Genomic DNA, 22,078 nt, shown 5'->3' with positions numbered 1-22,078 from the left:
GACTGTAATTGAGTGAGGTATTCCAGCAATAATTTCTGCAAAAATCATAGGAATTTCTTCAAGCATACTTTAGAATGGCTTTTTAGGGTTTCACCCCCAAGTTGAGATGCAGTCACTGTTCCACTTGGAGCGTTAATTCAGTACGAAGAAAAAAGCAGAATGAGGTGTATTCCATCACAAAGAACAACTTTGTAGAACACTCGAAAAATCCTAAAAATCCATAGAAAAAGTTATACCGGAAAACCTTTTACAAGGGACCGTCCACAAACAATGACACATAACTCTTAAAGTTGACCAAATATGGTAATAGTTTGTTCGGCAAACTTTCCAATAATACCCTTTTCTGCAACTTTGTAGAAGACACCAATACTCTATCTTTATTTTTGAGAAAAGTGAATTCCTATCGCACTTTTAGGTGGATTAATCATCTAGGTGAAAATTTTAAAATAAAGAATTAAGTATATAGAACAAATTCTTCTAAGACATCATACTTCTTAATTCAATATTTGAAGCCGCAAAAAAGGATTATGAATGCGAACCTTAGTATACAGTATGTAGCAGGTTCCTCCGGAGCTTATGTCCGGAAACCTGAACGTCCGGAACTGGTTCCGTAGCGGTGGCATGCCCATAGCACATAGCGATCATTTTATGGCCAAATACATTTTACAATACAAATTTCAGAATGATAATATGTGTGATATTCAATAAAATTGCCGAAAAATACCCCCGTGGCAAGGCATTTCTCAATACCCAGAAAGGGGGGAGGGGTCAGGGGGGATGCCACACCCAGATATTGGAAGACCAACTAACCGCATTCAATTTAAAATTGGTTTCAAATTTTTTGATTGTATGGTCTTTGAGTAGTAGCCGATTGAAAAAAAGTGGTTCGTCTAGGGCTTTTGAGGGTTAAGAGGTTTGAGTTTCTCCACTACACAGTATCGTTGAGCCAGCTGTATTCGATAGTAGGTATCGTACCACAGTTGGGGACGACCTTTAACATCTGCTTCCCGACAATTTTGGATTCGAAACCGCTTGTTACCAACGCTCCCCATCCACGTGTGGTGGATGCAAATTTGTAACAGGCCACAAAATATTGCGCCATTCTCTGAATAGGATAGATAGGCTACGTTTCCCGATCCGGAATCAACCAAACCAACTATTAACGAAGTCACGGCGGTGCGGTGGTGGATGCGGTTAGAGACGAAGAGATTGGCCGGAGTTGTCGGGATATAAATTTGTTATTTTCCAGCCAAAACGAGCAAATGAGGCGTAACTCGACATTCGCCGGTTGTTCGGTTCAGCCTTGCCTCGGTGTGTGGTATGGTAACAAACTAGACACAGTCTATGTGGATTGTGGAAAGTGAAAATCCGTCCCGTTTCGTGTTGACGCTAAGTGGGTTGCCCTTTGCTTGCCCTGGCTAACCAGAAGGATGCTAAAAACAAATAAATATATTTTTACATGATAATGACATTCCGTGTTTTCGGTGGATTAAACGCAAAGTGGGCAAGTGCCCGTGGCAGACAGTTGATAATTTACTGTCCCCGGCGAAGGTTAAGAGCGCGGAAGTGAACGGGCGAAATATGTGCAAGTAATGTCGCTGCGAATGGAGCACATTTAATAACTGTATTATTTGACTGAGTGAAGCTGACATTGGGGAATGATTTCAATTTCCGTTGTGTTCATGTAGAGCTTTAAAGGCGATTTTTTCGACGAGTGATTTTCTCTTTTAGAATTAGTTTTTAGCGCAAATGACTATACAATATGCATATTAATTACGCTTGAATTATTTCTCAAGAAATTCCTCACATAATACCTAGCACTAGGGGCCATTCATAAACCACGTAGACTTTTTGGGGGGAGGGTCCGGCCAAAGTCCATACAAGTTTCAAAATTTTTGTATGGACAAAAGTCTACGAGGGGGGAGGGGGGGATCTGAGATGACCAAATTTTGGTCTACGTGGTTTATGAACAGCCCCTAAAGAAATCTTCATATAATAAGGAATTCATATCTGCAAAATGTTCTCACAAATACAGTAAGGACCCGGTTTTGTCTGCCCCATTTTGCCACAAACTTTTTGCTCTCGTTATTATGCGGTCAAATTTCAACCAATTAATTTATGTTTATCATCAAACTACAGCTTAAATGCATAACATAGAGGGATAACAAGATTGAAAACCTGTTCAGGTTTTCGAGGACAGCAAAAAATGTGTCACGAAAAGGGGCTGAAAAAATCGGGTCCCTAATTTTTTTTTTCATCAACTGGGTACGATGAAGTGGCACTAGAATTGCAGCGCGCTTTTGCAACAACAATAATTATTAATTACATATTAACAATTATTAATAATTATTAATTATGTAACAATATTAATTATTACCAGTGTTATCTGCTTTCTATCGACCAACACCTAGTGACAATAAAACATATCCGCATGCTTATGTGGGACTGTTAAACCAACATACAGTATATTATCGTGATAAAAATCATCGAAAATTGTTGAACATCTGTGAGTCTTCGATCAGGCATAACTAGTGATGTCGCAAATTAATCGATCATCCCAACTAATCGATTAATCATTCCACTAATCGATTAAATTTTAATCGATAACAGCCTTGATCGATTAATCGGATAATCGATTATTTGGTTCGCTTATTTTATCGATTAGTAAAAAAACTCATGGCATTTTAAACTATCCACTCACCCCATTTATCAGAGATCGTCCTGGAGATCCTTGGGATATATCGGTTGGTAACTTTTTTCCTTGCACATAATTCATAATCAATCAAACCAAGGTCATTTTCAAAGTTGACAAAAATATTGCAATTCATTAAAAACTATTAGATAAATAATTCTACGAGAACCGCTCTCCAGCCCATAATCTTACCCAAAGATTTATTATTGAATTTTAAATACGCAACACCCCGATTATTTCAAATATTTCTCCGCGGAATTCTCTAGAGACATCTTTCGGAATTCAGATATCTCCCAGAAATATTCTTCTGATATCTTGCAATCTTTTCCAGAAACTTATCTTTATTTAAATAAAATAAAAAAGAAACCAATAAATAAATAAATCAGTAAACCAATTAATAAATAAAAAATAAATAAACTAATCAATAAACAAATTAATGATTTATTTATTATAATAAACTAGCTGACCCCGGCAAACTTTGTCTTGCCTACTGCGTTTTTTGACGTTTCAAGTCTTTAGCCAAGTCCAAGTCCCCGTTCAAAATGTAAGAAGAATGGATTTTCAAAAACTCTCGATTTATCCATATTTTATGGCTCAAAAACCTTCCTTGGGCGAAAACTAACAGAACAAAACTAAGACGACCCAAATCGGACCCTCCGTTCGCAAGTTATGCGCGGTCCCACATATGCCACTACATTTTTATATATATAGATAAAGGAATGATTAAATCAATGAATCAACAAAAAATTAAATGAATAAATAAATAAATTTAAAATAAATACACACATATATAAATAAATCGATCAATCAGTAAGTGAACCGAAAAAAATAAACAAGGGAATAAAAATACGTGAATAAATTGAATAAACAAATAAATAAATAATGAAATGGATTATTAAAAAAGAAATGTATAAATTAATGAAAAAATAAAAAAAAAATCCTACAGGGATTCCAACTATAATTCTTCCTGGAATTCTTTCCGGAATTATTTCAGTAGCATCTTTCAGAATATTTCTAATGATATTTACCTTAATTCTTTCAGGAATTTCCTTCGGAATTATTTCAGAGATTCCTTCCAAAATTCTTCCAAAGACTTCTTCACAATATCTTCCAGAAAAGTCTCCCGGAATTCTTTTAGAAATTTATCATGGAATTTTAAATAAGCTACATCTCGGTTTATTTTACAAATATTTATCCCTGGAAATTCCCTAGGGACATCTTCCGGAACTCAGACATCTCACTGAAATCTTCGTCTGATATCTGGCATTTTTTTTTTCAGAAATTTCTCTTTTTACTTTATTGTTTTGGCTTTGTTCCTAAGCTCTCCTAGAGTCACTTGAACATTTCTCATTGATTTTTCTCGAAACTATTCCAGGGACTTCTTCTGAAATTCTCCTTCCCATGAACTTCCCAGCATTGCACCTGGTATTTTTTTAACAATTTCTTTCCATCCTCCATTATTTCTTCCCAGAATTTCTCCAGATGAATATCTGAAAATCTCCCAAAATTCTTCAGGCAATTCCTAATGGAACTATTACATGGAATTTACGGATTTTTTCTCAGAATTCCTCCCACCACTCAACCGGGAATTTTTACCGGAATTCTTACACGAAATCTTGCTGGAACTATTCTAGTTCCATCTTCCTATAATCCTAATAAGATACCTTACATAATTCATTCAGAAATTTCTATCGAAATTCTTCCCAGGTTTTCTTCCGAAACCCTCAAAAGGGTTCCTTCCAGATTTTTTCTTACATTTTCTATTGAATTTTTAACATAGATTCCTTCCAAAACTCTTCCACAACTTTTTTCCTTAATTATTTCAGAAATGTTTTCGAAGCTCTTCTAGGGTTTACTTCCGTACATAATTCCAAGGATTGTTTCAGGAAATGCATACAGATTTCTCTCCGAAATTTTAGGAGCTTCTTCCGGAGATGGCTTCAAGGGTTCTTTCTGAAGTTATTTCAGAGAATACTCCCAGAATGCTACCAGTAATTCTTTTAAAAAATATTTGAAAGAACTTTCATAGCATCTCTTCTGAAAAGCTTCCCGGAATTTATTTTGGATTTTTCCCAATGATTTATCCCCTCGGGGATGAACCTGCCTCCGGCAGAAAATAATATAATAAAATAATTTAAGATTTACCCGGTATTCTTGTACAGATTTCAGCTCAAGTTCTTTCAAGAATTCCTCTCGGAGGTTTTGCAAGTTTACCAAGGTTTCTTCCAAGGATTTCTGCCCGAAGTTTTTGTAAAGATTCTAACTCAAAATTCTATGGGAATATATCACTTTTTTGTAGGGATTTATTTCGGAACTCTTTTCAACATTCAACACGGAAATAATCCAGCGATTTTAAATCCGAGAAGTCTTCTTGAAAGACTATGTTGTACGACTTTTTACTTGACAATTTTTCAAAAAATCTTACTCGGAAAATGTTCTAAGATTCTTCTCAGATTTTTTTTTCTATAAACTTCTCCCGGTATTCTTAGGGAATTTCCTGTGGAGCTTCTTCTCACAAATATTCAATTGTATTCCCATAGATGCTCCCAGAACTATTTTCACAAATTTTCCACAAAAAAATATGAATCCTTCCGGTATTTGTGTTTCCCTGATTTTTACACAGATTTTACATTTACACAGAATTCTTCGCGAAACACTTCCAAGTTTTTTTTTTAAGAATTATTCTTGAGATCCCTTTTAGTATTCTTTCAGGCATTCTCCGAAAAAGGATTGTCCTTGTTTTTTTTCTCTGATTGTTCCCGGAATTCTTTCATGGTATATCTCGCTTTAAGCATTTTTTTCCATGATGATTTCTTGGAATTATATCAGAAAATTCATTCAGTTTAATCCCCAAATTCTTCGGGTATATCTTCCGGATTCTAGGTAAGGATTTTTTTTTACAATTCTTTCAAAGTTTGCTTCCCGATTTCTTTAGGGATTTTCCCAGATTTTGTTCTATGTAAACCATCGGAAATTTGTTCCATGATTTCTAAAATAATTCCTCGAGTGATACCTTCCGAAATACCCACAGAGACTCTGGGTGGAACTTTTTTCCTTTTCTTTCTTTCATTTTCCCAATATGGTTTAGTCAGTTATTTCTAATTAAATCTACAAGATTTTTTCCCAAAATTTACCCAGAGATTCTCTCAGAAATATTTAAAACATTTTTCTCGAAAATGTTCAGAGACTTTTCTGTCAAGGATTCTTCTCGGAATTCTTTAAAAATTTCTCTAAAAATACATCCAGTGACTCACTTTGAAGTTATCGTAGAAAATGCTTCCGGATTTCTCCCATGGGTTATCTTTGGAACTCTCTTGTAAACATTTCTTCTAGAACTTTTTCAAGAATTTATCCTAGAAATCTCGTAAAGATTCATCCCAGATTTATGTGTAAAAATTGCTCCAGAATTATAACATTTATGCTTTTGGAATTTCTCAAAAAGTTCTTTACAAAAACTTTCCGAAGATTTCTTTTTAAAACTCTTCCAGATTCCTACCATTCGGAATTCTTCCAGGGTCATCTTTCGGAATTATTCAAAGAACTTCTCCCAGAGTTTTTCATAGTATTAATCCTTGAATATTTTCAGAGGCATTTACCGCAAATCTTCTAAAGATTTCTGATAAACTTTTCCTATGATTTTCCCCTAGAGTTTTTCCAATGCTTTTTACGACATTGTACCAAGGGTTACACTCGAAGATTTTCCATATGCTCTAACCGGAATTCTCCTAAATGTTTGTTCCGGATTTCTTTCCTGATATCCTTCCAGAATTCTTTCGGGAAATCTTCAAGATTTGCTTTGGGAATCTTCCCAAGGATTCCTACCGGAATTCTTTCAAGTATTCCTCTCGAAATTGATCATGGCATTATTCACATGGCATTATTCACAAATCCTCCAAACTGGCTCGGCCGTTCTGCTGCTGGTGGTCCGTACTTACTCACACATGCATACAGTTTCGAAAATTATCGGAACAAATTTTCAATTAATGATATTTTAATGAACTCAACATAGAGTAATGCGGGGCAAAAGTTCGCACCTAACAGACTTCACAAAATAACTAATAAACGAAATGAAAACAATATCATTTTTCTTCGTTAAAGGGGTGCCTATCATGTTGCCTTCAAAACGTAGTACTAGATTTTTTCGCGTTACTTTTGTAGTTTTAGTAATACAATTTCTAATACAAGTACTCCAATGCGAACTTTTGCCCCATAGTGGGGGCAAAAGTTCGCATTATGCGGGGCAAAAGTTCGCACCTTGTACAGGGTAGTTTATTGGTGTGATGTTCATTTATTTCATGTTAGTTCATGTTCGTCTTTTCACTCTAGCCATGAAATCTGTTTCCTTCTGTTCTTAGCATTACGGCCCAACTGGAATACGACCTGGTGTTCAGCTTTTGTATAGAATGTGTTTTATTAAGACTTCCACAACTATCAACTAAGAGCTGTCCTTTCCAGCGTTACAGAAAGTTGTCAAAATACATTGTGGGGTAGTCATAGAGATACATGTTGCACAAAATACATGAAAAAAAAACAAATATGCAGCAAAACTGTTGAACAAGACCGTAATCGAATCTTATCCCCGTCAGTATGGTGATGAGTTATAGCTGTCAATTTACAAACTAAACTATGAAATACCCCGGTAGAGTAGATGAACATAAGAACTTCAGAAACATACGAAAAGACACGACGAGGATGACGAAGAAAATGTTTAAAAATGTTTTTAGCCATTTTTCATTTCTTGATTTAAATGGGTTAACATAGAGTAAAGTGGGGCAAAAGTTCGAGTGGGGCAAGAGTTTCTTTTGAAGTTTTTGAGCTCAATTCAAATTATTTCTTTCGGGTGTCAAGGTTTTTCGAAGCCTTTTAGAAAAAGAGTTTTTCACTCCAAAAATTATTGAAATTGATCAATATTTCGAAAAGTTATGACAAAATGTTGGATTTTGATAAAAAAATTGTAACATGCCATGGTCCTTCCAACGCATGAAATGGAATTGTAATGAAATCGAATTCGATATTTTATTTTGGGGCGTAATCAGGTATACTTTGAAGATGCTTTAGCATGTATAACTTTTTGCAAAAAAGATTTGGAAATCATATTTTACACATAGTGGGGCAAAAGTTCGAATTGTGGGGCAAAAGTTCGAGTCACATGGCAACTTTAGGTAAAAACCTAAAATTGTGCAAAATGTACATATGATCTCTAAGAATGATGGAATTAGTAAGAAAATTCGTTCAAAGTTGAAAAAAAATGTTGTTTTATCTGGATTTAACGGATAACTACTAATTTTTGGTGTATTAATTTTAACCCTGATTTGGGTAAAATCCAGATCGAACTTTAAAGTGTATTCCAGTTCCAACATCAAATATTAAGTAGTTTCAGATATTCATATTACCAAAAAGTCAAAATAGTGTGCTACGGTTAGCGAAATTCCATAAACACTAGATTCGAACTTTTGCCCCAGTGGTGGGGCAAGAGTTCGAATAAGACACACACATACAAAAAGTGTTGTAACTCAAAATTGATAAGACATTTGGCGTTACTTTGTTCAGCAAAATTTTACCTCATGGATGGTAGAATCACTACACGGTATTCATTTATTTTGATCTACTTTGATTTTTTGAAAAAAGTTGAATTTTCAACTAGGGTCGAACTTTTGCCCCACCTTACTCTAATGTTTGCCTTACAATGGAACTTCTCACAAAACTAAGTTCAAACCCTCTGCCGGAACGATTTCGAGGTGCATACTACACATATAATACATATATAGTAGTTTCTATACGAAATCTTCATTGCTTCAAAGATTCTGTAATTATATTGATGTACTAGATTCAGAAATCTAGTGCGAACTTTTGCCCCACAGCTACTGCGAACTTTTGCCCCATTGTCGAGGTTTTAACAATGTCCCTTTCTGTAAGAAGCACTAGTAGTTTATTGTTTATTCGAGTGCACCTCTCGAACTACTATGGAATAACGATTCTCCGACGTCTAGAGGTTATGAGATTTTTCTTCTTCTTGTTACTACAAATTCTTATTCCAAAAGGTCCAAAAATTCTATCAAAACACCTCGAAACACATTTTTTTGCATAACTCTGCCAAACCATAACGAAATCAATCCAATTTTTATTGACGAGTAACTGACCTGATTATGTGTCAAACCCATACAGATTTGTTTGGGTTCTTAACTTGTGCTCAGAAAAAGACCCACTGCGAACTTTTGCCCCGTGCGAACTTTTGCCCCGCATTACTCTATATATATATATATATACACTGTAGCGAAGGCTTTTACCAAAAGAAACTTGTGGTGAAACTGGCAACACTGGTGATAAAGAAAAAAAAAATGCTTTAGCGCATAGACATTGTTGAAAGGGTTTCAGTTTGAGCAGCAGAGCTAAGTATGCAAATTGCTAAGTATGCAAATCTGTTGGAAAGCTGTTCCTTCGGGTTTCGGTGAAATACTAGAATGTAAGTAGTATATAATATTATGTAATATATTTAGATAAATAAAATGAACTTTCAGCATTGGAGCTGATCGCGATGGAATCTGCTGCCGATAAGTATTGAACAATCCGAAGAAAAGTCTTCCCAACAAACTCCAATGATTCTAATAATTGTTGGAAAGGGCTTCATGCAATGGAATGATCAAAGCAAAGTTTGAAGCTGTTAGAAGAACGGCGTCAACTATGGAGGATCCAGTACGAGAAAAGATAAAAGCGCATCGAAACGGAATATGAACGAAGATTGGAAGAAATTGAGGAGGCTTACGAAAAAGTTGTCCAAAGGATAGAGTTGTTGTTCTGTGCTAGGAAAGAAGCAATAGAGCGAAAATATGGTGGTGAATATACTCGCCCAGCATTAGAACGACAGAGTGTAGTGGACTCCGAGGTAGATTATATCCCGCCCACGTCCGCCTGTAATAGCAACACAAATGTCAATGCAGCAACTGTTGATCGACAGTCCCTAAAACAATGTACAAGTGTTACAGTGAAGAAGCAACCCACTGTTATTGCTACCATTCAACGCGGTCGACCCAACGTAAAGAGATGGATCGCTGATCACCTTTCGAACATATCACCGAAAGTAAAAAGCCAATTGATTCAATACGTGAATATATAAAAAAATCGATTCTAATCGGTTTGGCCACCGGTATACATTATTAGGTGTCAACAATAGAGGCAAAATGCTCGAGTGCGAAGTTCAATTTTGTGTACCCTTTGTGGTTTTTGATCCGGGTGGAAGTAATGTAAAAAAGTTTCTGTCGACAACATCGGCTCTTATAGATATCGGTAACTACAATGAAAGCATCCATTCTATTGCTAGGTCCGATTATACAATGGGGATGAATTATTTTTGAAATATCAACAATCGGTTCAATAGTGGTTGTGCGTACAGTCGAGTCTCTTACTAAACGAATTCCTATTAAACGGACTCCTATTAAACGAACTCCTACTAAACAGGGGTGAGCGTTATAGGAGACTATGAGCTTATGGGATTTCGGCATTTTGGGGGTGTGGCCTATTATCTCGGGTGTGTTAAGAGTTAACGCAATACTTTCTTCGGCAAAGTTTTAGGGCTTGATAAGATCTACCATTTAGAACTTTGGTTCATATGATTAGTTGGCAATTTGGCCGCTAGAGGGACCATCAACAATTTGATGCTAAATTGCACTACAGGAACCATATCAGGTTGTCAAGCAAACGTTACGATATGCGACAGCTCAAGACCCTGATAATTTGGAAGGATAGTGTCTTCGGGAAAGTTGTTGGGTACGCCAATAACTTACTGACGATGAGTTGCGAAGTTCGAAATTCCTCCACTGGGCGGCGCTAGTGAGCAAGTAAATTTTCAAAACCTCATATCTCAGAATCCCGATAACTTAGGAAGATGGTGTCTTCGGCAAAGTTGATCAGTATGACATAAACTTACGTAAAAATAAACACTTGTTTCGCAATTCTGCCACTAGGCGGCGCTAGTGAACATGCAAATTTTAGAAATCTCATAACTCAGAATCCTGACAACTTAGAAAGTTGGTGTCTTCGGCAAAGTTGATCAGTATGACATAAACTTACATAAAAATAAACACTTGTTTCGCAATTCTGCCACTAGGCGGCGCTAGTGAACATGCAAATTTTAGAAATCTCATAGCTCAGAATTCTGATAACTTAGGAAGTTGGTGTTTTCGGCAAAGTTGATCAGTATGACATAAACTTAAATAAAAATAAACACTTGTTTCGCAATTCTGCCACTAGGCGGCGTTTACCGGTTTTTTTTCGTCTTTTTTTCGACTTTTTTGGCGGTTTTTCGGCTTGGCAAAACTAGTGTCGCTCCCCCCGATAACTTAGAAAGTTGGTGTCTTCGGAAAAGTTGATCAGAGTGACATAAACTTACATAAAAATAAACACTTGTTTCGCAATTCTGCCACTAGGCGGCGCTAGTGAACATGCAAATTTTAGAAATCTCATAGCTCAGAATGCTGATAACTTAGAAAGTTGGTGTCTTCGGCAAAGTTAATCAGTATGACATAAACTTACATAAAAATAAACACTTGTTTCAAAATTATGCCACTAGGAGGCGCAAGTGAACTTGAAAATTTTAGAAATCTCATAGCTCAGAATCCTGATAACTTAGGAAGTTGGTGTTTTCGGCAAAGTTGATCAGTATGACATAAACTTACATACAAATAAACACTTGTTTCAAAATTCTGCCACTAGGCGGCGTTTACTGCTTTTTTTCGTATTTTTTCGACTTTTTTGGGGGGTTTTCGGCTTGGCAAATCTAGTGTCGCTCCCCCCGATAACTTAGAAAGATGTTTTTTTGGCAAAGTTGATCAGAATGACATAAACTTACATAAAAATAAACAATTGTTTCGCAATTCTTTAATTTTTTAATTCTTTCAATTCGTCTATTAGTTTCAGCTGGCAAACTCTTAAAAATTCCACGGAAGATTCCTTTCGAGTCCGACTGTCATCAAGGTATACAACTAATAAAATATGCATGCTGCCCAGGGGAAGAATTCCAAACCAAGTATCTCATCAATGAAGAATACAGTCTCTCCAAGATTGCGGAATTCTGAGCTATGAGATTTTCAAAATTTGCGTGATTTCTGGTGCCACCTAGAGGCAGAATTCTGACACAAGTGTCCCATTTTGTGCAAGTCTATGTCATACTGATCAACTTAGCCGAAGACACCAACTTTCTAACTTATCGGGATTCTGAGCTATGAGATTTCTAAAATTTGTATGTTCACTAGCGCCGTCTAGTGGCAGAATTGCGAAACAAGTGTTTATTTTTATGTAAGTTTATGTCACTCTGATCAACTTTTCCAAAGACACCAACTTTCTAAGTTATCGGGGGGAGCGACACTAGTTTTGCCAAGCCGAAAAACCGCCAAAAAAGTCGAAATAAGGCGAAAAAAACCGGTAAACGCCGCCTAGTGGCAGAATTGCGAAACAAATGTTTATTTTTATGTAAGTTTATGTCATACTGATCAACTTTGCCGAAAACACCATCTTCCTAAGTTATCAGAATTCTGAGCTATGAGATTTCTAAAATTTGCAAGTTCACTAGCGCCGCCTAGTGGGAGAATTTTGAAACAAGTGTTTATTTTTATGTAAGTTTATGTCATACTGATCAAGTTTGCCGAAGACACCAACTTTCTAAGCTATCAGGATTCTGAGCTATGAGAATTCTAAAATTTGTATGTTCACTAGCTCCGCCTAGTGGCAGAATTGCGAAACAAGTGTTTATTTTTATGTAAGTTTATGTCACTCTGATCAACTTTTCCAAAGACACCAACTTTCTAAGTTATCGGGGGGAGCGACACTAGTTTTTCCAAGCCGAAAAACCGCCAAAAAAGTCGAAAAAAGGCGAAAAAACCCTGTAAACGCTGCCTAGTGGCAGAATTGCGAAACAAGTGTTTATTTTTATGTAATTTTATGTCATACTGATCAACTTTGCCGAAAACACCATCTTCCTAAGTTATCAGAATTCTGAGCTATGAGATTTCTAAAATTTGCAAGTTCACTAGCGCCGCCTAGTGGCATAATTTGGAACAAGTGTTTATTTTTATGTAAGTTTATGTCATACTGATCAACTTTGCCGAAGACACCAACTTTCTAAGTTATCAGGATTCTGAGCTATGAGATTTCTAAAATTTGCATGTTCACTAGCGCCGCCTAGTGGCAGAATTGCGAAACAAGTGTTTATTTTTATGTAAGTTTCTGTCATACTGATCAACTTTGCCGAAGACACCAACTTTCTAAGTTGTCAGGATTCTAAGTTATGAGATTTCTAAAATTTGCATGTTCACTAGCGCCGCCTAGTGGCAGAATTGCGAAACAAGTGTTTATTTTTATGTAAGTTTATGTCCTACTGATCAACTTTGCCGAAGACACCAACTTTCTAAGTTGTCAGGATTCTGAGTTATGAGATTTCTAAAATTTGCATGTTCACTAGCGCCGCCTAGTGGCAGAATTGCGAAACAAGTGTTTATTTTTATGTAAGTTTATGTCATACTGATCAACTTTGCCGAAGACACCATCTTCCTAAGTTATCGGGATTCTGAGATATGAGGTTTTGAAAATTTACTTGCTCACTAGCGCCGCCCAGTGGAGGAATTTCGAACTTCGCAACTCATCTTCAGTAAGTTATTGGCGTACCCAACCACTTTCCCGAAGACACTATCCTTCCAAATTATCAGGGTCTTGAGCTGTCGCATATCGTAACGTTTGCTTGACAACCTGATATGGATCCTGTAGTGCAATTTAGCATCAAATTGTTGATGGTCCCTCTAGCGGCCAAATTGCCAACTAATCATATGAACCAAAGTTCTAAATGGTAGATCTTATCAAGCCCTAAAACTTTGCCGAAGAAAGTATTGCGTTAACTCTTAACACACCCGAGATAATAGGCCACACCCCCAAAATGCCGAAATCCCATAAGCTCATAGTCTCCTATTAAGCGGATTCCTATTGCGCCCCCCGACCAGTGATCTTATAAGAGTCTCGACTGTACATAGCGTAAACAACAGTAATTCCATGGCAAATTTGAAAACGTAATAATTTAACCTGTTACCAGTTTCACGAGGGGGGAATGTTGCGAAGGCTTTTACCAAAAGAAACTTGTGGTGAAACTGGCAACACTGGTGATAAAGAAAAGAAAAAATGCTTTAGCGCATAGCCATAGACATTTTTGAAAGGGTTTCAGTTTGAGCAACAGAGCTAAGTATGCAATCTGTTGGAAAGCTGTTCCTTCGGGTTTCGGTGAAATACTAGAATGTAAGTAGTATATAATATTATGTAATATATTTAAATAAATAAAATGAACTTTCAGCATTGGAGCTGATCGCGATGGAATCTGCTGCCGATAAGTATTGAAAAATCCGAAGAAAAGTCTTCCCAACATACACCATGTCCAATAAGTTCTCATACAAAATCAAATTGAATTAATTTCACATGTGTAACATTCAAAAGATTGCATAATTCTGTTACTACTTTGATTACGAACGCTAAGAAACGATATGGGAATGCAAGAATATCGCGAATCGATTATGTTAAAGATGTATGGAAGAATTTAAATTCATTGAATGTTACCAAGAGAAATGATAATTTTTGGTCGATGCAACTCCAGATGACGTTAACTGTAATTTTTCCAGAAATTTTAGCACAAATGCACTATCTGCTCTAGAAAAGAACAATCATGCATGTACATCATCTTTCAGGTTTAACGAACTTGTAGATTGTCATACAATTAACGCAATTCATGATGATAAATCAAACGCTGTTGGTGTCGACGAAATTCCTCTGAAATTTATAAAATTGATACTCCCACTAGTTTTGAAACCTTTAAAACACATTTTTGATAGTATAATCATGAGCGGAATTTACCCGAAAGCATGGAAACGTTGCAAGATAATTCCAATCAAGAAGAAATCGACAGTGAGCTCTTTGGAAAACCTGCAACCTATCAGTATTTTGAGTGCACTATTCAAGGTTTTTGAGAAATTGTTGAAAAACCAAATAACAGTTTACTTGGCAGAAAATCATCTCTTGTCTCAGTATCAATCGGGTTATCGAAAAGGGCATAGCATCAAAACAGCAATGATAAAAGTGTATGATGACATAGGAATTGTTCTAGATAAAGGAGGATCTGTTGTTCTCTTATTGCTTGACTTTTCTAAAGCATTTGATACTATCTCTCACAATAAATTATGCAAGAGTATTGTGTTGTTCTTTGCTGTGCATGCATCGCTCCTGTAAGTGGTGAGTATGACAGCATAATCGATCGCGTTCGCTATTGTCTCGAGTGAAAATCAAAACAATAGATGCGCAGGTGTGTAGTGTTCAGTATTGTGTTGTTCTTTGCTGAGTATTGTGTTGTTCTTTACAGAGAAGAACATTAATCAAGTCAATTAGATGATCGGCATTGAACCACACAAAAACCCCACAACAATTGGTGAGATCTTTTCAATTTTATTTATTTATAAATAATTCTATTTCAGTATATTTACTTTATAACTGCATCCCGAGCAGAAGAAAATAACAAGAGAATAACATATCAAGGTATTTATCTTAAATACTACCATACCCTGATATGCCCTTCATTAGGTGGTAATAAGAGGCAAAATAACAAAAACGAATACCAAAATTTTGTATAAATAACACCTAGAAAATAACAAGTATTGTTATTTCAATAATGAATGCATACCTAAAATTTCAAGTGCTGTATTTGTTATCGTAAAGTTATTGAATAGCAAACTAATAACATTTCTTGTTATTAAATGTTTCATTTGATCGATGACTTCATGATGCAATAGCAAATCCTGTTATTCGGTTATTTTCACTGCTAAACCAACAAATACTACATCAATACCAAACTCTGCTCAAATACCTCCAAATGTTATTATGATGTTCTCATAACATTTTGTAGAATAACGGAGCAATAACAATTTTAGGTATTAGAGCACATGTTGCTCTTCGCATGGTATTTGTAAGGTATGCCCTTCTGCTCGGGATATAAGTTGAAAATTCGCTATTTTCAACATCCTTTCATCTATTGGAAGATGCTTCAGTTCTGGGCTCTTTCTAAGTTGATGAAGGGATTTATAAATGCTTGCAAGGACTTGGCCAGGTGTGTGGAGCTGAGTGAATCTATGCCATTGTAGATAGTAGCGACATCAGCAATGTCAATGGAAATATTCAACTTTGCAACTCCATCCAAGATTTGTGCAAGTATTCATGCTATGCTATGCTATGCTATGCTATGCTATGCTATGCTATGCTATGCTATGCTATCTCTCACAATGAATTATGCAAAAAATTAGAACATTATTTTAGCTTTAGTTACGATGCAGTTCACCTTATTCGCTCATATCTGTCAGAAAGAACGCAAACTGTTTTCATAAATGGTAGTTTCTCTGAGTTTCTTCCAACAGTATCAGGAGTTCCTCAAGGATCTGTACTAGGACCACTACTGTTTTCTATTTATATAAATGATTTGCCTTTAAGACTCAATGGATGCCAGATTCATTTATTTGCAGACGACTTATAAATATATGTGGATGTTTCTAATTTGTCTAATGAAAATGCTGCAACTTTAATAAATGATTTTTTATCTTTGATTTCTTCATGGGCCACCGAAAACTCGTTGATGCTCAATGCACGTAAAACCCAAGAGTGTTATAATACTCGCCAGAATCAAAATCAAGACAGCCCCGAGATAGTTTTGAATAACGTTCCGATTATGTATTCAAATACTGTAGTAAGTTTAGGAGTATCCCATAAAAGCAATCTATCATGGGATAGTTTTATTTTAAAACAATGTGGTAAATATATATTCAGTTCTGCATATTCTGCGTTATAATGCTAATTTCTTACGACAAGACACTAAGTTGATTTTGTTTAAAAGTTTAATATATCCTCATTTTCTATTTTGTGATTTTGTTACCACCCAGGCATCATCAGTTGCTCAGAACAAACTGAAAAAAGCTCTCAACTGTTGTGTAAGATATGTATATAACTTGAATCGATATGCTAGAGTTTCTCACCTGCACAGATTGGTTGTTCATGAATACGTCTGAGAAGAGGAGTCTAACCTAGCGTCCAACATTTCCTGACAATTCGGTGAGATCTTTCCTTTGAGCATTGTTTCTGTATTTTTTTTTTGAATATTGAGGTTAATTCCTTAATGATCCAGTCGCATAACTTAATCATATTCAATTACAGACCATTCCCATACCAAAACCCCAACTCCTTTCTATTTACGAGAGCGTCGGTGAGTCGCTGGCATCTCGATAAATAGATATCATCCTATCCCTACTATCCCTTCCAATCCACATAACGTGTTTCTTCTCGTTTCAGAGAGCGAGCAATGGCGCTTAAGCCTAGGCTTGTTAGCCAGGACACAGTGTAAATGCCTGTGCCCCATCCCTGATGCAAAAAGGCCCATGGAGTGACAAAATCTTTTAGCTACGTCACTCCCAACGTTGGTGTTTGAATATACTAAAACACCTACACTCACACCAATACATCTACATGATATACACAAATAAACTCACTCAATCTGAATCTTGTCGCATCACTTGCTTATAGTGAATCCCAAATCAACCCATTCCAAATATCCAATTCCTTGACACCTATGGGGGGTCGGTGAGTCGCTGACCTCTTGTGAAGTAGGTGTCATATCATCACATCCTTTCCTATCCTCGTAACGGAGAAGATGGGCGTGGCCAGCAATGGAGGTTTTCATGTATTTTTTACTTCAACCTCTGATTGGATTGCTGTTCCTTCCCAAATAGCATTCCATAAGCAATTGGAATAGGAGTATTAAAGTTTAAACATCCTCCTCTCCTCTTCTTGGCGTAACGTCCTCACTGGGACAAATCCTGCTTCTCAGCTTCTATGAGCACTTCCACAGTTATTAACTGAGAGCTTCCTCTGCCAATGACCATTTTGCATGTGTATATCGTGTGGCAGGCACGAAGATACTCTATGCCCAAGGAAGTCAAGGAAATTTCCTTTACGAAAAGATCCTGGACCGACCGGGAATCGAACCCGTCACCCTCAGCATTTACCGCCTCGGCTATATGGGCCGTCAACTTTCAGTATGCAATCTACGAATTACTCCGTTACCACGCAACGCAACGCAACAGATTGGTTGTTCATTCAATAATTTTCCAGAAGCAAGATCCATACTCTTATTAGGGAATCGCGCTACTTGGGCGGTGGCTTCTATATTCGTCTGTTTTCCACTATAACTCAGTCAAATTTGAACCAATTGACACAACTTTTGGAATGTGGTGAGATAGGTATAGTATCTACCCGTGTACAACATTTCAAGTCAATTGGTTCAAAATTGACTGAGTTATAGTGCAAAACAGACGAATATAGAAGCCACCGCCCAAGTGGCGCGATACCCTACATACAATAATAAACAAAAATTGTCCCAATAGTCTATTTTACGAAACGACAACAGTGTTGATATTGATATTAACACTCACGGGCTTGGGCGCAACCTCCTGTCAAATTTTCATTCATGAAATGAGCGATCAGCTGATCCGAAACGCCTCGTAAAATGGCTCATTATCTATTTAGCAAACTCATTCGCTTGAGAAGTCACAGGGGGGGGGGGGGGTAAATTTTCAATGCCTCTTTGCCGTACTTCACACCATTCTAACTCTTTTCTAGTTAGAAGCATTTACAATTGGAACTCTTTGCCAACTGATCTACAATTCATGACTTTGTTTGCACAATTCAAGAAAGCATTTTTAGAGCAACTTAGATAAATAATAAGTCAGTTACAGAAATTGTCACATTCATGCATTCGACGCACTTCATGTATCAAAAAAAAAATCTAAAACACAAAAGACTTTTGTCTTAAGTTTATTGGGAAATAAATAAATCTAGCGTAACATGTGATAAGGGCCTAAGTCCAAAATGTAAACATTGAGAAATCTGCTTGAGAAGGTTTCCATGTATATTCATAAACCGTATTTAGAAATGAAACACTGTATTAGTTACACTTATGCAGCAAATGATGCGTATGACTGCTCCCTACATGCTGTCTAGCGCCAAAAATAGCATACTATATTGAAATTCGTATAAAAATTAAATTTTCGAACAGCAACGGACATTGGCCCTTTTGAAAATTTTCTTTGACTTGGGCCCCAATACTTTGGCCTTTTGATAATAAGCAAACGACTTAGGCCCTAGTACATTGGCCCTATGAGCAACTATGAATCGACTTAGGCCCTTTTGAATTGAGCTTATTTTGAGTAAAAATTAGTTAGTTTGCATAAGTTTTCTTATATTTTACGTGATTATGCAAGATAGAATCAGATTCAAATCAAAACCATGAAAAATCCAAGTAACGTGCCAAAGGGCCTAAGTAAAATTGAGAACTAGTTCAACTTGGGCCCTTTTACTTCGACTTAGGCCCAAAAGCAACTATGATTTTACTTAGGCCTTTTGAAAAATCATCAAAAAAGTCATGTTAAAATGGGTTTTTGGCGTGGATGAGGAAGTGTATCGATAGATTACGTGAAACTTGATAGGAATAACGGAAAATCTCGTTTGTTTATATTTTCGACTTAGGCCCTTATCACATGTTACGCTTGAAATGAAATGAAATGAAAAATGAAATAATGTATGTAAATAAGTAAAAGTAATAGTTTTGACCGACAGCTTTCAACTTATGCTCCACAGTGCATTCAATCCGTTCGAAGATTTTACTACACACCCACTCATTCCCGATTTATGAATGAATTCGTTTTGCATTCGTAGGTACTAACATTTTAATACGAGCGTGGTCACCGTCCGAATAAGCACGAGCCATCGTCCATTCTCTTTCCTCCCATCGCTTACCATGCAGCGTGTGATGGTCACGCTCACGCATTTCAATTACACCGTCTTGTGTGTGATTGACCTTGATTGCATGTATTGGTGGCATCTTGCGCACTTTCTTGCCGCCCATCGCTTTCATTCATACGTCTCAAGACTGTCATTCATTAAGAAAGTGTCCGTCGGTCGGCAGCTGAACCGTAAACGTAAAACGTGTGCGCCCGCGATTTGACTGGGAAAATGTCCGTATTTTGGAACGGTTTCGAGTACCACACGGTGCAGGTGAATGGTCAGCGCTTCATCGGTCCACCAGGGTGTCTTCCGGAGGAGCCACCGTACGACTGGGAGCTGTTCGTGAAGCACCTGCCACGGAATTTGTTCGAGCAGGAGTTGATTCCGCTGTTTTCGGCAGCCGGCCCAGTGTACCAGATTCGGCTGCTGATGTGTTTTTCCGGACTGAATCGGGGCATTGCGTATGTGCGCTACACTTGCCAGGAGGATTTTCAGCGGGCGCTTTGCATGTTTCACAAGTTGCAGCTGGGAACGCGATGTGTGCTGTACGCCTGCCTGAGCTTGAACATGCGCAAGCTGGTGGTGCTGAACATTGAAGGCGGGGTGCCGAGCGACGTAGTTCGAAAATTTATTGAATCCGTCAGCAGTGGGATTTGCGTAAGTTAATTCAACAAAAAGGTGTGCGTAATCAGTTTCTAACATTTCGGTGAAATCATTCCACAGGTGTACATCGGCGACCGGAAGTTTCAGCCCGACAAAAAATACGCCATTGTCCAGTTCCGGTGCCACTACGAAACGGCCCTGGCCAGAAGGAAACTGATGATGATTCTGCCCTTCCTCGGAGACGATTGCTACATCAAGTGGTACAACCGGGAGAAGTGTCTGAAGCAATGAAATGGGGTGCGATTGAAATAGAAGTCGCAAAGAACAAATAATCCAACAATTGTACAAAAACTACTCTAGTTTAGTGTTACGTTGAATTAGTTGCAAGTTTAATGTATTGAATGCTTTCTGGTGATAAGAATACTTTTGTTATTATACTTTTTACTGCTATTAAATACAAATATGCGCCAATTAATTTTCTTATTGATAGCGTAATGTCTGAGAAAAGTCTTATTCGATTAATAATTATCACATATGATTTTATTTATAACTGGCGTAAGTGGGTGGGTTGTTCAAAAATAGTCCTGGCCCAGGGGGGGCCTGGGTGATTGTTCTTCTTCAATTTATCTTCTTTTTCTTGGAATAACTTCTGCACTAGGACAAAGCCTGCTTCTCATTTTAGTATTCTCTGGGCGCATTTACAGTTATTAAGTGAGATCTTCCTCTGTTAATGACCATTTTGCATACATTAATTTTTTTATAGTTACATCGTTATTATAATAAAACTGAATCAAAAACTTCTCGTCACAACACTCGGTGCGTGGCTGCAGTCATCTATCCTCGGCCGCTTCCCACAGTTGCCAGATCGTTCTGTACCTGTTCCGCGCACATTGGCCTCCAGGTCTTCTTGTACCATCCGGATCTCTTGCGAACACCAGCCTTGCAGGTTTGTTTTCCGGCATTCTCACAACATGCCCTGCCCATCATATCCTTCTAGGTTTTTGCGACCTTCCGGATGCTAGGTTTTCCGTAGAGTGCAACGAGCTCGTGATTAGTAGGCCCGACTTCCACAGATGATGCGCCTCCGTATTTATCGGCTTACATTGTTGTCTGACGTTAATAAGGATTCGAAGTAGATGAAATCTTCCACAACCACGAACGTGTCCCCGTTTATTGTAACACTGCCACCTAAAGGGTGTCCACGATATAAAATTGGCACACAGAAAATATTTTATAAGTTTTGATTGCTTTGGCCAAAATAGCTATTTTTTGACCATAAATAGTATAATGTGTGTAGCTAATACCATAAAATTTTCATTTAAATCGGTTGAGTATTGGCGGAGATATCGTTGAAATAAGGGAATTGCCACTTGAGAATCTTGTGCAAACAAACATTTCGGAAAATATCACTTTTTTGCCGTTTCAACTCTGGCGCCAAAAATACTGAACCGATTTCAAATTTTTATGTACGTAAAGTATGTATGTAGAAGTAATTTGTCAAAATTTCATTCAATTTGATCATACCGTTAAAAAGTTATAGCCATATATGTCGCAGTATGTCACAATAAGTAGATGTGGTTTTTGGTATAGTGAAATTCAAACTGCTCTTATTTTAAAGTTACTCAACAAAAATGGCCGAAATTTTCACTGTAATCAGTTTAACATAACAATTTTACACTGTCAAAGTTTTATAAAAAATCGGGATAGTGTTACCAGTTCTACAGTCAAAATAGCGCACGCGGAACTAAAAATGGCCAAAAAGTACCTAAAATTTACCTTGAAGCGATTTGAGCTTTGGATATTTACTAGAAAAAGCACTTAACCGATATCGATCAAATTTTTACCACTTAATTAATACTATATTAAGAATATCGAGTGAAATTTTCAAACGTTTTGATGAGGTAACAAAAAAGTTATAGCCATGTTTTAGCCTAAGCA

At 37.0% G+C, this 22,078-nt stretch overlaps 1 protein-coding gene across 1 annotated transcript; it reads left to right on the top strand.

The window, feature by feature from the left end:
- The first annotated feature begins 19,606 nt into the window (after positions 1–19,606).
- Positions 19,607–20,602, top strand: LOC109398530 (probable RNA-binding protein 46). Its single transcript, XM_019670914.3, has 2 exons — positions 19,607–20,194; positions 20,261–20,602. Exons 1-2 carry the CDS (start codon positions 19,766–19,768, stop codon positions 20,429–20,431), a joined length of 600 nt encoding a protein of 199 aa, XP_019526459.3. The 5' UTR covers positions 19,607–19,765; the 3' UTR covers positions 20,432–20,602.
- Positions 20,603–22,078: the final 1,476 nt, after the last annotated feature.

Source organism: Aedes albopictus, chromosome 2 (genome assembly GCF_035046485.1).
Source record: "Aedes albopictus strain Foshan chromosome 2, AalbF5, whole genome shotgun sequence".
Taxonomy (NCBI): Eukaryota; Metazoa; Arthropoda; class Insecta; order Diptera; family Culicidae; genus Aedes; species Aedes albopictus.
This window is presented reverse-complemented; position numbering and strand designations above follow the sequence as displayed.

Excerpts from the sequence above, each read along its gene's own strand:
- LOC109398530 (XM_019670914.3), top strand. The coding sequence starts at position 19,766 with ATGTCCGTATTTTGGAACGGTTTCGAGTACCACACGGTGCAGGTGAAT. Across the intron at positions 20,195-20,260 it reads CCGTCAGCAGTGGGATTTGC|GTGTACATCGGCGACCGGAA; the intron begins GTAAGTTAATTC and ends ATCATTCCACAG.